Here is a 17,840-nt window from a genome sequence, read left to right as displayed (position 1 = left end):
CAGGCAGTGGTGAGGAACGAAGGGAGTGTTTGAGTTAGGGACAGAGGAGGCAGATGAGGAGCTAGGGAAGGAAGGATGAAGTGTCCTAGCGGGGGGCTAAGGGAAACATTTTTGTCTTTCATGTTTTGCCCAAGCGAGGGCCATCTGTCACATGTGTTTAGATAACTGACAGAGCTGATCCGGCAGCACAGAGGAGATATAAATAAAAGTGTTTTGTTTAAATATTGATGCTCATGAAATCTGGTTGTAATGTCAAAATATACTCTTCTAAACATTTCTCATTCGAGTTCATAACCTTAATGTTCTACTGTGACCTGCAGCTTTTTGTTGGTAAAATGATCAAATATTAAGGGTGAATAATAATGCCCTTAGCCAAATCCTGCTTAGCTTTTGAGATCTGACCTGACTTTTGGAGTACTTTGTTAAAACAATTATCTAGCGTACAGCATACATAATTATTGTATAAAATAATTTATTAATAAAGAATAGATTGCTTCATTTTACAGTATAGAGCTGACAAAATATTGGGAGTTAGAAGTTTTTAATCTTAAGCTTAAATAATGATGAAAATTTTGTCTTTACTTTACAAAATCCTGCAAGAAATGTGGGATATGTAGTGTTAAGCCAGGCTGGTGTCACCTAGTGCCTCTACTCAGTTTAATTCTCTCCAGCGACTAGGTCAGGAATCAGAATACACTAGACTGTTTGCAAGAACCCCGGAAGTTGTAGACCACGCACCAGCCAGTCACCGAAGAGCTGTGAAGCCATCACATCAAACTCAAGTGCCTGTTTGGATCCCTTTTGTGTTACAGCACAACAGTAAACAAAGCGGTCGAGATGGATGTAGATGAAGCAATACATTCTGTGTTGGCAACGAATCCCGAGATCGAGGATTTTCACTCTCTGCTTTGTTTGTTGTTGTGCTGGCAATTACTTGGACACCACTGAGCATTCCAGAGCATTACATACATCGTGACCAAATAGCAGCGATTGGTTAAATTAAAAAAGTACCAGCCTTAATTCTGCTTGATCAGATGGTTTCCACAAAGTGAAACTGGCTGATGAATCAGGCTAATGTAGTGTAGTCTATATATTAAAATTTCAAACTTGGAAAAAACATTCAAACTCAACACAATCATCAAATGAACCTATGCATTACACAGTATACACAGATAACTACCATCTCCATAATAAAATGAAGTGATGAAATTGCCTTTAATAATTCTACAACTGATAGGAATAGACTGTTTTGATAAACACACTAGTTTCACAGTCCTTTCCAAGTATTTTATTTCATTTCATTGACAAAACAATGGTCAAAATAGATACAAAGCGCACATTAACTAGTGGATGGCCCACCACCTGCTTGTCTCCATGGAGATGTTATCGATTTGCCAGGAATGTTCCCCACTATGGCAGCAAAATTTATCAGAGCGCCTCTACAATTGCTGCATCACATGACCTTGGCAGCAAACTTGAAGTATATACAGTATATATAATAATCATCTTGCATTTATTCCGCTTCAGGGGTTGCTATTGCTTAAAAGTTTAAAGTAATAGAGTTTGACATTTAACTGTCTTTCTTTGTCTTGTGCCTGGCTCGTAGGCAGCTCGGGCTGGACCTGGTGCCGCGGAGGGAGTTCAGCATGGTGGACCCAGAGGAGATCAGCGTCACAGAGCTGTACAGACTGGTGAGTGCTGCGTGTCTCCTGCACAACTTCACCTGCTCCACTTTTACACAAGCTCAGTGTGGAGAAGCACAGGTGCACGGGACCCAACTCTGCCCTGGTTTTAGCTCCTGTTTACTCTGCTGAAGCACTGCAATGGAGAGAATCTGTAATATGTAAAAATAGACTGATTTCAGTAGTATTTCTCTGGATTTGAGAACATTTTGACAATATAATAAGATATGCCAATACGATAACTTATATTCCACTTACAATAAAGAAATCCCATCTCTTCTATTTTATATTGTACATGAAATACACAAAAAGTGACTGGTCTATTTGCAAAAGTCAAAATCTATTCAAATTACAGTGAGAGTCAATTGAAGTAAGTCATTTGAGGTAATAGAATTAAATTTGGATGGGTTAGCTGAGGCTGAATTCATAATAATATTAGAATTGGGTCAAATTTGCCTGGAATTCTCAGACTCAAACTGTAATACAGAGACATATTCTGGTAAGGATCATGCATCTCAAATATCATTTAGGAGAAATGAAAAATTTGAAAATTAGCTACTGTGTAAAAATAACAAAATTGCAGACAAAGCTGTAAGAAAATGTATATATTTGCGTTGCTGTTTGAAGATGAGGAACCAAAACATGCAGATGCTGTATCTATTTAGTCGTCTCCATTACAATTTCATTCAGTCGTTAGGGAGTTTTTACAGAATACTTGACGTAACTAGTTTGCTATTTCACATTGTAAATCTGGCTATGTCACACGAGAGACAGAGTAAAGGGAGAAGTCTTTATCTGAGTGGCGGCACACTTCAAAGCCTGTTCACTTCCCTTCTCAAACAAGGGCCTATTGACTTTGCTGTTCAGATTAAGAGGAAGAAGGAGGAATTTTCACAGCAGCATTGAACACTGTATCTCATCTGTGTCTGACTGTAGAAGCTGGATTGATTTTTTGCAATTTTATTATAGTCAGATATTTAAGCCAGAGTTTTTAATTATTATTTTTATCATTATTATTTTACCTATTAATGAAGCTATGACCGTATGCTTTGCTGTGTATTGTGCTATGTAACAATAGCTCCACTCAAAGGTTGCAATTGTAGCGTGTTCTGGTTTGAGCCCATTTTAGTCTTTGTGTGGTCTTGGTTTGGTCAGGGATTAGCCCTGGTCTAGTTTAGGTGTAGTTATGGTTTAATTCTAGTTTAGTCCCAGTTTTGATGTGGTATGTGTGCAAATGTGATATAAATATGAATAGGCCTATGTTCTGAGAAGCTCCTTTTTCAGAATGGTAAACATATACTGCCCAGATGTTTTGTAATTATGGGGTGTATGCTCTAATTTTAATGACTGTTAGTTCTTGTGCTTGCAATAGGACAAAACAATAATCAAAATAAATGCAAGGCGCTAGGGATGTAACGATATCCAAATCTCACGGTACAATATTTTCACGATCTCCAAATCTCATACTATATTTATTGCGATATTTTGTAAAGACTAACAGAATTGAGAATATTCTACTTTTTCCTCTTAAAAGGCCTTGACAAGACTTAACTCAAAGAACTAAGATTTATAAGTGCTTAGAACTCCTATTTCTTCATGTAATTTGCACCAAAACGGAGCAAAGGATCATGGTTGATGTAGTTCCCTCTGTTTTTTTAGGCATTGCTGCACCAAAACAATACATTTAAGCAAAGAAACTTGTTATTCGATATATTGAGATGGCCCACGATATTATTGAGAGACTTTTGATGATACGATATATATCACAATATTTTGGTTATTGTTACACCCCTACAAGGCGCACTATGTAAGTTTTCAGGATCTACCTACTGCTTAGCTCAGTGGAGATGTTATTGATCCGAATGTTTCACAGTATGACAGCAAACTTGAAATATATAATTATCATGCATGTATTCAATTACAGGGGTTGCTATTGCTTATAAAAACATGCATATTTATTGTCAACTGGATCACCTCTCCACAGATCTGACCTGTAACTTGGCCTGCAGACATATATGTCATATTGTGGAACATTCAAGGCAAAGAAATAACATCAAGCAGGTGGAGGACCATCCATTTGAAAAGTTACACATTGTCTTTTTTTTTTTAAATAATAAAAAGAAAATGCTTCTTTGGCCCACTCTTTTCTGAAAGTTTATCAAAAGTCAAATCATTTCCTTTAGTGCCATCTTACAAAAACAGATCATCCAACAAAACAATCATCATAAGCATCATTTTCAAGGCAGACTCACATAATTTTCCTAATTAGAGAGAAATTCACCATCATCTCTTCTCGTCTTTCCCTATCCTCCCCCTCCTCTCGCTCTCTCCCCCTCTCCTCCGTTCCCCCCTCTGTTCCTCATCGTCCCATTTCGCCCCAGCCGCTGTTACCGTGGCAACCACTTCTCTGCCCTGGTTGGTACAGAGCGGAGAAAAACCATACCACAATTATACACACACGCACACAAATAACGCACACAAAACAAGTCCTCTCCTTCGCATGGGGTAATTGAGGCTCTTAATCCATCTGTTTTCTTTCTGTGTGCCAGTCAAAACAAAAGCAAGCACAGCCAAACAGGAGCTTAATGCACTACTGTTTAATTCAATACCAAATGAGCAAATGACTTGGTTGCTTCTGTAGCAGGGCCCAGGGCTGAAAAGGATTGAGATTAGATCTGGTTTAAAAGGACTGTATTGTGCTATTTTCTGATCTATGTTAAAATGTTGTTTCCACATTAAAACATAACCTGAGTTGTGTTTATTTAGGCTGAGTTCAAATTCAAATTCAAAATGGTTATTGTCAAATTTCCGCATGAACATATGAAAAATTTTAATTATGTTGTCACTCTTAGTCTTCTAAATTAAATAATAATAAAACAAAAGGAAAAGTCCAAAGTTCTTCTTTAGGGAGACTCAGATTCCTAGCTTCCTGGCTATCTGGTGGTTAGAGAGGGGAGAGAGTTCAGCATCCTAACAGCCTGGTGGATGAAGCTGTTAGTGGGTTTGGTTGTGCGGGAACAGAGGCTCCAATACGTCCTCTCGGAGGGCAGGAGCTGAACAGATTGTGTGCGGAGTGACTTGCATCACTCACAATTGTGATGGCTTTGCATGTGAGGCGGGTGGTGTATATGTCTTACTGGGAGGACAGTGGTGCACCAATGCTCTTCCTGGCTGTGTTCACTTTGCGCTGCAGGGCTCTCCTGCTGTGGTCAGTCAGCTTCCGCCCCACACAGGAATGCAGCTGGAAAGGATGCTCTCAATGGTTCGTCTGTAGAATGTGGTCATGATGGGTAGTGAGGCACTTGCCTGATGGAATTTCCGCAGAAAGTAGAGGCCCTGCTGGGTTTTCTTCACTAGTGATGCAGTGTTGGGGGTCCAGGAGAGGTCCTCACTGATGTGCAACCCCAGACATGTTGTGCTACTCACTCTCTCCACAGCAGCACCGTTGATGATCAGTGGTGGATGTTAGGTGTGGTCTCACTAGAAATCGACATCAACCTTCTTAGTATTTTCTGTAGTGTGTCCCGTCGCCCTCAGTGATGAAACCCACCAGAGTTTTGTCGTCCATGAACTTCACAAGGTGCTTGGTGCTGCAGGTTGTTGTGCAGTCATGTGACAGCAGGGTGAAGGGCACGCAGCCTTGGGGAGCTCTGAGTGCTTCTCACAAATGGAAAGCACTCTGTTCCACCTTTGTCATGTGGTAATACAGGAAGTGCTCCACTGTGTTTTTAAGCTCCATAGACTGCCACTAGATTCATTTGGATGATTTCAGCTCTGGAATTGCCAACCTCTACAGGACAAAAGGTAAAAGGTAGCTGTTTGGAGAAAGATTAGATTAGATTAGATTAGACAGACTAATAATAAAGGGTTACTCAAACATGTGACAACTCGAGGTATGTTTTTGATGAGGTAACAACATTAAAATATGACTTAAAACACGCAAGAATTTAGTGTGCTATAGGACCTTAATGTGATATAGGGTATAGATCTGATGTGTAGCTTAGCCTGATGTTGTGACTTGCTTGTCTCCAGGGGAATAGTTAAATTTAATACCATACTGTAGAACATTCAAAGAAAAAACAATAATGTCTCCATGGAGTCAAGTAGGTGACAGACCTTCTACCAGAGAAAAATATGCAGTGCACCTTTAAAAACTGCAGCTAATTGCATCTGTTCAAATTATAGTTTTGACTTGATTGTGATTAATCTTGCATCCTAAGCGGGGGCACAACAGTTAGATAAAGACAACAGCATTCATAATCCTGAAGAAATACACAACATGGCAACAACAATGAAGCCCAAATGACTTGAATCTGAGCCTGTCTCCAGTGTGTGGTGGTGGGGTCTTTGTTTCCGTCTTGCTGCCTCTGTGGTGCTTCTTAATTAAATTGGGACGGGGATTACCTGCGTGTGTGCTGGCAGTGCGGGGTTGAGCTGTGGGAAAAATCAGGCTGACTGTTCAAATGCATCAGGAGATCACTGTATGAGATATCTGAGTGAATGATGTAGATAAGAGGGGTTATTATTAAATAGGACTGGTACTATATCATGACTCTGATAATATTTTTATAATTTGTTGCACATGGTGATTGGCTGAAAACACAGTACAACAGTGGTCTCCAACCCCCGGGCTGCAGACCAGTACCAGGTTGTGGGTCATTTGGTACTGGGCCACGAAAGTGCGAACCCCCCTTCCCATACGCCTGTGCACCGCGTGGACCGTTTTTCTAAACCAGAACTAAAAACAAGTCTAAATCCAAGACTAAACCAGAACTAGAACCAGGATTAAACCAGGACTAAACCAGGACTAAACCAGGACTAAACCAGAACTAAAACCAGGACTAAAACCAGGACTAAAACCAGGACTAAAACCAGGACTAAACCTGAACTAAACCAGAACTAAACCAGTACTAACCCAGAATTAAACCAGAACTAAACCAGAACTAAACCAGGACTAAAACCAGAACTAAACCAGAACTAAACCAGAACTAAACCAGGACTAAAACCAGGACTAAAACAGAACTAAACCAGAACTAAACTAGAATTACAAACCAGAAGTAAACCAGGTCCAAAATCAGAACTAAAACCAGGACTAAACCAGAAATAAAACCAGGACTAAACCAGAACTAAAACAAGAACTAAACCAGGACTAAACCAGAACTACACCATGACAAAACCATGACACAACCAGGTCTAAAACCAGGACTAAAACAGGATTTAACCAGGACTAACCCATGCTGCGTGGACCACGCCTCCTCCAGCCTCCTCCCACACGCCGCAGTCTCTGAGCACCGCCCAGTCCGTGAAATATTGTTGAGCATAAAACTGGTCCATGGCGCAAAAAAAGTTGGGGACCACTGCAGTACAACACCGTAAATTTGAGAATAAATTCACTTTTGGGGTTTTAAAGACAATATAGTAGGAGATAGATTTACCTTGTTGACATGTTTTGGCTGGTAGCTGCTAGCCATTCTCAGAACTGTCACCGATGTTGGTGGCGATGTGTCGTATATCAGCTGTTGTTACTTCCTGTAGGCGTGGTCAGCCTCCCTGACCAGGTCGCTCAGACTGACCACGCCTCCTGACGCCCGGTGTTCTCTGGAGGAGGGTGTCCCAGGTGTGTCAAAGGAGGAACGCTCCGTCATCACAGTTTAAGCTGTCCATGCCATGTTTCCTGATTTCAATGGCCTCCCTGATTTAGTGTTAGGACTTGTTCTCCTCTGATCCAACGACCTGTGTCCCGTCCCAATCCATAATGAAGCTATTTCCTTTACAGTGAACTGATATGGCAGATTTTAGATTTTCTCTGCTTTCTGTGCTTCTCTGCTTTGTCCTTTTGTTTTCTAGTGAGTCTTAATTTTTCCTTCTCACATTCCTTTTGGCATTCCTTGTTTTGAGAATGCCAAACGGGACCGGCATGAGATCGATAACATAACAAAATTAAGAACATTGTTTTTGGTGTGAAAACTGGTGGTGTTCAGAGTTCAGATGTAGGTAAAGGTTCCTGTTTGAGTCCAGATAAGGGCAGCCTTTAAGTGCTCTATTGTGCTTGAATCAAATAAATTACATATGCTATATATATTCTGTCATGCGCACAAGTTCCAGTCTTTTCAAGCAGTAGCAGCACTCCTGCATCTCACCTCAGAATTGGGTGGGTTAAACCAGGATAAATGGTTCAGGACCCCTTAAGTTGTGTCTAATGCGCCTGACCTGTCCTCGCTCTGCTTAAGTAAAGATGAAAGGGTCGCTAATGCACAAACTATCAGGGCTGAATGCTGTAATGGAGACATCTAAAAGGCTTGAAATTTCTATTTAACCTTCATTTGACCTGGCTGTGATAGAAAGTGTGGTGGATGTTTTATGCAATTTAGTAAAACAAAAAAAAACAAAAAAAAAACATGAAGGACAATGATAAGAACAAACAAACACCCACATGCATTGTACTGCTCTCTCTCTCTTTTCATGATTTTCTGTGTAAGCCCCACTTAACTGTTTTGGCCACCAATATATATATTTAGTAATGTGTTTAATATTAGTGTATTTTGGATACTAGTCATGTCATGTTTTTATGTTTTGGTTGCATTAAAGTTACTTCTTCATGATTAAATTGATTTTTAAAGGTTCTATATTACACAAAACTGTCTCTTGTGAGCTTTAAACCGGATTAAAACTTTGTTACCTCTTGTGAAACATACCTGGAGTTGTGTTTTGTTTCATTCACACACGTTCGAGTGTCTATCTACATCTCTAAAGCTAAAAATGCCACCGTGTGATGTCATGTAGTGGTAATTTTCAAGTTAACAGCAATTTTTTACCTTTTGTTCAACAGAGATAGTCAATTCCACAGCTGAAATTATCCAAATGTTTATAGTGAAGGTTGAGTTTAAAAACATGGTAGAGCACATCCTGTATTACCACATGACATCACAAGATCGAAGAGAAATTTGCAAGATTTGTGTGTTAAACATGTAAATGATACAAAACACAACTCTGGGTATGTTTTTGATGAGGAAACGGCATTATAACAGATCAGAAATGGCCTAATATGAGCCCTTTAAACTTTGAAATAGACAGGTAGCATTGGTCGTATTTACGAGCATTGATTTTTGGGGCGTGCACAGATTTTTCAGTTGTAAAACAGGGTGGACCACCATAGCACAGCACAATCAGTTTAGAGGAAGCGTACTGGAATCTTGTATTTTCAGAAGTGTAAAGGGCCATGTTTGGAGGCTATGTCAATATATAACAATGTGCACACACCAATATGGAGTAGGCCTATTTCAAACTAGGATACGCAGAAAAATATTTTGACTGTATAAAGTAACGTCTGCTGGTTTATATTCCATGTCTTTGGTTACATTGTCGTGTGTAGCTCTCACAGTTTGGAGATACCAGAGAATAGCTCTTCCTCAAAACCCACAGAACTCAAGAACACGTGCTGGTTTGTGACAGATAAAATGGTTCACAATAACATGCAGACCATGTACAATCATCTGATTTTGTCACAGAGTGCAGTGTTTGCAATAAACTGTATGCAAGACAGTACTACTAGTACTGTACTACTATATGTAAAGTGCTGCGTTAGCTTTAAAGGGCCCATTTTAGGCTATTTTCTGAATTATAATGTTGTTTCTTCATCACAAACATACCTGGAGTTGTTGTTTGTTTCATTCACACACATTTAACACACAAACTCTGCATATTCAGGCTGTGTTCTTCTCTCAAACGGAAAACATTCTTCTTCAAAGCTCAAAATTCTCTGTTTCACCTTGTGATGTCGTATGGTAATACAGGAAACGCTCCACTGTGCTACTCCATACATCTTTATTAGAATAAATTGGATGATTTCTGCCCTGGAATTGCCAATCTCTACTGAACAAAAGGTGAAACATAGCTGCTAACTTGAAAACTACCACCACATGACATTAATGTGACAAGTAATTTGATCTTATGGAGATGTAGACAGACTAATAAACCAGGATTACTCAAACGTGTGACTGAAACAAAACACAACTCCAGGTATGTTTTTGAGGAGGTAACAACATTCTAACATGACTTAAACCTCACAAGAGTCAATTTTGAGTAATAAGTACATGTCTGTTTGTGTCTAGTCATGCTGAATCTGTCATATAACCACACTTTGCTCCCTGCTGCTGCACCAAAAATAACCTCATAATCACATCCCAGAGTGAAAATGAGCCCTTTTCCAGTTCCAGTCCTTCTGTATCCGACGAGTGTCTGCCTGGAGTCGCATGAGGAAAACTCCACTCTAAACTGTGTGATTGGAGGCTGTTACAGCCTGTGTTGTCTTTGGGGATCTGTGAAAGGGCAGCGCCGTCTGGACCAAAGCAAACATATTCATCATAGTGACAGATACAGCAATTGTAAAGTGATTTGTGATCACAATTTTCTAGTAAAGGACTTGTCTGTCTGGTTGATTACGCCATTGTTTTTGGTCTCTAAAAGCCAAAGCGAATCCCATTTGTAGTATGTGTTTACTTATCCTTAAGTTTAAAAAAAGGTACAGCTTATTGACAGTGGAGGTAAAGGTGCATTATTTAACTTTTCTGGTGGAGGGTCTGCAAACTGCTTGCCTCCATAGAGAAGTGATTGCCTTCGCTTGAATGTTCCACAGTATGGTATTAAACATCTGTCTCCATGGAGACAAGCCGGTGATGACTCGAGGCCAAGTAACAGGTCAGATTTATAGAAAAGCAAGTGTAAGCCTGACACCTTTACTATAACGACCTATTGTACAATATATGAAAGCTTGAACAATACATTTTCTCATAATTTATCATGCATACATTTTCTTTGTAATAGTTAAACATTTTATTCATTTATTTATTTATTTTGTAATACACTGACATTTGAACTGTAAAAGGTTGAATATGATTTTTTTGGCTAATTATTGACTAATAATTGTACATTATTTGTTGCAGCTCAGGCCTTTTAATGAGACCATCTAAAAATGTTTACTGAGATTATTTTACATTATTGTTATTGTGTCAGTGGCATAAAGTAGTTTCAATATTATCTGCTATATCTCTGTACTAATATATCAAGCTTCAAATTTTATTATAGTGACAGTAAAAAAAACAGTAAAAATGAAAAATAATAATAATTTGTAATTGTATTTTTTTTTTAGCAATAATAACACACATAATTCACTGTCACACTGTGAAACATTACAGGCAAAGCAATAACATAAAAAGATAACCAGAAAAGTTACATAATGCACCTCTAATTGTTGCAGAGGTACTGACAAATGGAGGATCTCTCTCCTAAGTATTCACTCACTGTGCATCTACACAGCAATCTAATTTAGAACCTGAGAAATAATCCAAAAGGAGACTCAATTGTGAAACGTCGGCATCTTTCTTCTTTACAAGTGTTACTTTACTGCCTCTGGGACTCCCTGGATTAATCTCAGCTCCTCTGTTACACAAGCATCAGTTATAGAGTTAGTGTGGTACTGTTTTAAAGTGAGATGATTCAAAATGATGAAACGGTTTTGATATACTACCTGTTCACTTGTTCATCTCATAACTCTTTTGTAGTAGAAGCTGCAGTTTAGCGACTTTGGGCATTTGATGGGTAGGATTTTGAGAGAAAATGAGATTTATAGGGACTGCAGATTGCCAACTACAGCAAATAACAACAGTGATAATAATTTTTTTTTTAAAAGTATAGATTTTTTGTATTACTCCATTGACAATATTTGGATGATATGGCAATCCATCTTAAATAAGATAAAACATTCATTATATATTGTAAACATTCCAGTATATCTTGGTTGAGGTTCTGGTGAATGCAGTGTAAAATTTATCTAAAATATTAAAAAAATATAGAACTATTTTATACCCTGGTTTGAAAGATACTCTGAAAGTTTTTGTTTAAGTTTTGATCAGCTCTTTTGTTAAAACCTTGAAATAATTAGCTGATATAATCATGACCAAGCTGGATTGCTCCCACTGCTTCTTACATTTTACACCATCTGCATTGATGGATGAGTCATTTGCGGGGACTATAAAGTATAACTTAACAAAATTATCTTTCATCATCATCATCATCATCATCTTTATTCTGGACTCATGGTCCATTTTAAAAACAGACAAGTACAGTGACATTACAAAACAATAAACATTCATGTTTTTAAAAGACAACCATACCAGTGTCTCCACATACTGGACTGATATCTTATTGCACTGAATCTCAGATTTGTGAGTGACATTATTATTTCATTGTCTGATTTGTTCAGTCTGCAGATAAAACTGTACATAAAATTTCTTAGTGCAGCTTGCAAAGTGTTCAATCCTGCAGTAACAAACATTTCAATTGCACTCGTCCATCGTGGCCTCCTCAAAAGCACTCATAAAGCATCATTGTAGGCCAACTACAGTCTTTGCAAACTGGCTTTTTTAGAATTAGTCCAGAGGTGCACACAGTATGTAACTTTTGAACCAAAAAATAGACTTGAAAAAGCAGATTCTTTTTATTTTGGCTGTTTTTATTGCACAGAAAAACACGCCTTTACTCTGAGTGGGCTTGCATCTCCAGAAACCTGACTCTTATTTAGCCTGGATGAGGGCGTCCTCCTGCCTGTTTCCACAGTGATGCTGTTCCTGTGGCTATAATCCTCCACAGTATGACACAGTATGAGTATGGTTTTAACTTTTCTATTTCCATGGAAGTATGGAGATGAAAAACCATCTCTATCTTATCTTTAAATAAAATGAAATATTACATTTATCTCTGTTTAGTGACGTAGACAATGGACATTTGGTCCAGAGTGCCCAGCCTTTTCATTTAATGCTTAGTTCTTTTTTTAGCCTTCTTCATCTTCTCTTCCTGCCCCCTCTCTCTTCTCTGAATGCCCAAAAGTAAATATATGTGGAGCATCATTTGGCACTGGATGCTTTGACCATCTGGTGTACTGTGTGTGTGTGTGTGTGTTGTGTGTGTGCGCACGTGTGTGTGATCATGTCTGTGTGTGCGTCATTGTTTCTGGATGTTGACAGCAGATTAGAATGAAGCTTTTATAAACTCTGCTGTAATGTTCTTGTTGAGTTTGATACAATTGTTTGAAGTGTAACAACTCATTTAGGGATATTTTGTAAGTATCATTTCAGGATTTGTTTCTGTTATAAATCTTGATTAACTGAATGATAAGTTCTGTATATTCTGTCTCCTATTGTACAATCAGTTAATGGTCTTCAATTTCCTGCATAGGTGACATTTTGAGGCCATTTCGTTTGGAATTGTTATTTGATATGAGGACAGCGCTTATTTCTCATCACTCTAAAACCCATGGATATATAATTTGAATAGAAGAGTATGCACATTTCTGCACACTAGGACTGTACTAAAACTGCAGTAACTTTAGTGATGAAGAGTCACTTGGAAAATAATCCCATTTTTCCCACTGTGCACTCGCTACGTCTGGTTATAATGTATTATAACTTTTTCCAGGCGGAGAGAAGTGAGAGAATGATGAGAAATTAGGACCATTTCCATAGTTGATAACCAAAATATTAACGATTTAAAAATGAAACTTTATACCTTAAATATATCTCAAAATGTTGCATATAACAGGAAGCTGGTACCCATGAATATGACACATAAAGCTGTGGATGCACTACAAGAAAATCAAAGGGTTTAGGTGTGTGCATTGTGTCACCATGGTAACTGATTCCGCCAACAAGATACAAGTAGAGCACCCCCAGCGTGATGTAACTGCGAAGTATCTATAGGCCTTTTTTATTTATATGCTTCCTGTTTGTCTTACAGATGGAGCACAGGCACAGAAAAAAGGACAGCGCAGTCCCTGCCAGCACCCACCACTTGTTCGTCCACGTCAAGAGCCTGATGAGCGCCAACCTGGGAGAGGAGCTGGAGGTCTTTTTCCACATCTTACGACGGAAGAGAAAACCGACCACTCAGGTGCAGCTCTACACACTCACACCGGAGCTTATAGGAACTTTTCCTACGTTACTGATCTTTGTTATAATGTTGTTTCCTCATCAAAAACATACCTAGAGTTGTGTTTTGTTTCACCGACACAATGTTTAACAGACGGAACATCTGAGCTTGACAGAACTACTGTGGGAATTTTCAGACAAAGCAATGACCATGGAGACTATCAGGTGGCAAACCCTTGATTAGAAAAGTTACAGTGCACCTTTAAAAATAAAAAGTTATTTGATAGTTTTGCAAGGGGATCCATCATCATACACAAATACCGTATTTTCTGGACTATTGAGCACACCCGAATAGAAGCCGCATCAACTAAATTTTAACAAAATTTTAAAACTGCACATATATAGGCCGCAGCTCAATATAAGCTGCAGGTGTCGGGCCGTCTGCTTTTATTGCCTCTCAAAGCTTTTGTCGTCTTTTTGCACTGAGTCAGTTCGTCACGCTGCCATTGACAAAATCTCGTCATTGACTCATTGATGTTGAGTTCATGTGCAGCAGCTCGATTTCCTTCTTCGACAGCCTCATCAATTGTTGTTAACTAAAAAGCTGCATCATCTGCATTTCTTCGCGTGCTTTCCATGAGGAGGGTGTGTGTATAAAACGCAAAATAACTGTTCAAAACACAATCAAATGAAGATCTAAACTATTTGAGTGCACTGACAATATCACGAGCTACTGTAGCAGCTTCACGTTAACCCTAGATCCATGTGTGAATCGCACAGACAGCGGCGCTTTCTGCACTCAGGCCACACGTATCCACTGTGTTGCCAAACCGTAGACCGTATATGTGAATGAACAACGTGCCAAACAAAGAATCCGTCCATGTATTAGCTGCATCATTTTATTAGCCGAAGGGTTCAAAGTGTGAGTAGCGGCTTATAGTCCGGAATTTACCATACATAGAGTTTAGTGTAGCTTTCTGTTTTGACAAGTAATGTTTGCTGTATCACTAAACTGTGAATATCAAATAGATTTACCACTATATCATTGTGACAGTAATTTAATTTGGCTTGGAAATAACATATCCTGAGTTTAATAGACATCTTGAGATGAGTCATGTTTCATTTTATTCTTCATCCTGGTAATTAGTTTCCAGCAGAATCATTCTGAGATGCACTTGATGTACTTTCTCTTTTTGACCTGCTCCTCGTCTCTTTGTGTCGGAGTGCCCTGCATCTTGTAGTTTATAAAAGCCTTTCTCATTTTGCTTCTAAAATTGTTTCCATGGTGAGCAGTACATTGAAGGTCCTATATTACCCAAACTCGAATCCTGAAACATACCTGACTAACAACTTTACATCATGCCTTTGTATACTTGGGCAAAGCACTTCATCCACTTGCCTCTGTAATTGTATTGATACTTTGCAGCTGTTATCAACATTTCCTGGGAGTGTGATGCTAAGTGGAGGCTCTGCTCTGTCTGAAGCTCTGTTAGACTTTATTGTTGTTAATGTTGTAACAGCCTTAAGCCAGCTTTCAGTTAGTCGCTCTCATCATTTTGTTGAATGTGCTGCTTAAATCCATTTGTATTTTTCAGACTATCTTAAAACTTTTTTGGCCGTGTTTGCTAATGTTTACTTTGTGTCTCCATGGTAACATCTGAACATTCAGTCATAAACACACAGACAGAACACCCCCAGTGTGATATCGCTGCAAAGCATCAATATTGAATTTTTGGTTGTAATCAAAGAAACAAGTTCTGGAAAGCCTGTATACTGGGGGTGGATAATATATTGTCTTAGCCTGATTCATCAGCCGGTTTTACTTCGTGGAAATGTCTCACCTTGCAGCATTAGGATTTGTTCGCTCAACGGTAGGCAGGTACTTTTTTATGTAACCAATCGCTGCCATTTGGTCGTGATGTATGTAATGCGCCAAATCCCATAGGAAGAAAGGTTATAACATCTTTCCACTTGATAAAATTCACCAACCATTCTCTTTGTTCCGGCTTGATCTCGGAAATCGTTGCCAACACAGAATGTATGGCTTCGTCTCCATCCATCTCAACTGCTTTGTTTACTGTTGTGCTTTACCACAAAACCCAGACAGGCGCTTGAGTTTGACGTCATGGCTTCACAGCTTTTCGCTGATTGGCCAGTGCGCAGTCTTCAACTTCCAGGGTTCTTGTAAACCATCTAGTGTATTCCAATTTCTTACCTAGTCGCTGGAGAGAAATGAAATCGAGTGCAGGCACTAGGTGGCGCCAGCCTGGCTAATATTGCCTAATCAGGTTTACAAAATGTGAAATTTGAGTATAGAAAATTCTAAGTTGCTTTAGAATTACTAAAAAAGAAATAGTGAATCTTACCATATCATTTTCATGAGTAAAGTGATATCTCTGCACATTTGTGGTAAATTTTACAGTACATTCACTTTGTTGCAGTACTTTAATCTTAACCAAGACATTAACAGGCATATTTTAAAACATTTCTGAAGAATCTCTAAACATATCATTTGATTATTGTTATCATATGAATCCCAGAACATAACTTGATATTGCATTTTGTCAGCACTCCTCTCTATCCCCACACTATTGTCCATTTGCGTCTCCAATTTGTCATCCGAAGCCCGATCCGTTTCTTGGAGTAAATCTGTGGTGGCACTGATCCAAATGTTTGTAAACAGCACCACACACAAATCTCTCCGTTTGCCTGGCAGGGTTCCACAGATCGCCCCTCTGCAGAGCCGGTGCGTGTGTCAGGGACCAGATGGGGGTCCGACCTCTCTGTCTCTGCCTGTGCCAGCGCCAGCCGCCCCTGTTCACTGTGGCAGCTCCTTTGTGTTTAATACAGGCTCCTTCTCTCTCGCACAAACTACAACTGAATACTGTACAGCACTAACAAAGAACCCTGCTGGTATTTTTAGAGAATTGGAGACTTGACTGCCCTCTCCGCGCCCTTTTTTGTCAAACTTACACTTCGCCGCCTCCCTACAGTAACACCAGCCTAACAAGGTCACCCATGGATGAATGGGCACGTGTCTGTGTGGGTGCTGTACATTTTGCAGACGGCATTGTAGAAACTTTAGAGAAACACAGCAATACAGTTGATGTTGGATTTTTCCTCATGTTAACATGACGTAACTTTTCTGATGGCGGGTCTGCCACTTGCTTGTCTCCATGGAGATGTTTTTGCTTTGCCTTGAATGTTCCACAGTATTGCTCTACTTTGCATGTAGTCAGTTATAAATGGTTTATTGGGAATGGGATTGCCTCTACACAGATCTGACTTGTAACTTGGCACAATGGTCACCTGCTTGGATAGTTTAATGCCATACTGTAAAACATTCTAGGCAAAGCAATAATATATCCATGGAGACAAGCAGGCGGTGGATCCTTCACCAGAAATGTTGTTGTATAATAAACCTTAAATACCTTACCTTAAATAAATTTAGCAAAGATTTTATTTTTTTTTTTTCATCAGCCATCCAATAGCTGACTAACTGGATGGTTGATGACTTGAATCTTGCTCCTGGTTAGCATTCTATTTTGTATGTTAATTGTGTCCTTGGGCAAGACACTTATGGTAATAATGGTGATAATGGTGTTCATTAGAGATGGGCATGATTAGTCGATTAATCGATAAGTGATCATTAAGAATTTTGTTGATCACGTTCATTTTTAATCGACAAACTGAATGTAGGTTGCTGTGCATAGCATAAGGAGACGAGGCTGCGTCTGAAAGCACAAACACTGGAGTTGTGGCCTCACAATCCCATGTTTTGGCTCTGGCGCCTCCTTGAAGATCACTGTATCACTTAGTTTACATGCACATCAGTGTCCCGGTTATGATCGTTTTTTTTGAGTATCCCGGTTTTGTCATGGTGCATGTACACACAGTATCCCAGTTACTGCAACATAAATAGCTGCGCTGAACCTGCACACTCCAACGCGATATGCACAGAGCAGAGTCGCCATCAGCGTCATCAACATCCCTGTGTCACAGAGAAAACACTCATATTCCACTGAGTCATGTCCTTTAGTTCGACAGAAGCTGACCACATCAGGGCACAAGGAAAGATCTGTTTTTTTTCCGCTTATAGTTTATGCAAATTAGCCATGTGGTTTTAAGTTCTGTAAAACATAAACAAATGTGCAAAGCTGCATCAAACATTAAATATTATAATCTCAAACCGGCTGATGTGGCTTTATTTATGCAGATGATTAATAGTAGTAATAAT

The 17,840-nt window shown here is 39.2% G+C and overlaps 1 protein-coding gene across 1 annotated transcript in view; it reads left to right on the top strand.

Moving 5' to 3' along the window:
• The window catches only part of dock4b (dedicator of cytokinesis 4b), a 279,898-nt gene that overhangs the window by 98,295 nt on the left and 163,763 nt on the right, over positions 1 to 17,840 (top strand). The window contains 3 exon segments of the mRNA XM_055153283.1: positions 1,607 to 1,691; positions 13,473 to 13,595; positions 13,597 to 13,625. Coding sequence (XP_055009258.1) covers positions 1,607 to 1,691; positions 13,473 to 13,595; positions 13,597 to 13,625 — 237 coding nt within the window.

Source organism: Boleophthalmus pectinirostris, unplaced genomic scaffold, assembly GCF_026225935.1.
Source record: "Boleophthalmus pectinirostris isolate CB_2022bp ecotype Guang Dong unplaced genomic scaffold, ASM2622593v1 HiC_scaffold_18, whole genome shotgun sequence".
Taxonomy (NCBI): Eukaryota; Metazoa; Chordata; class Actinopteri; order Gobiiformes; family Gobiidae; genus Boleophthalmus; species Boleophthalmus pectinirostris.
Note: the sequence above shows the minus strand (reverse complement) of the source record. Positions and strands in the feature narration are given on the sequence as shown.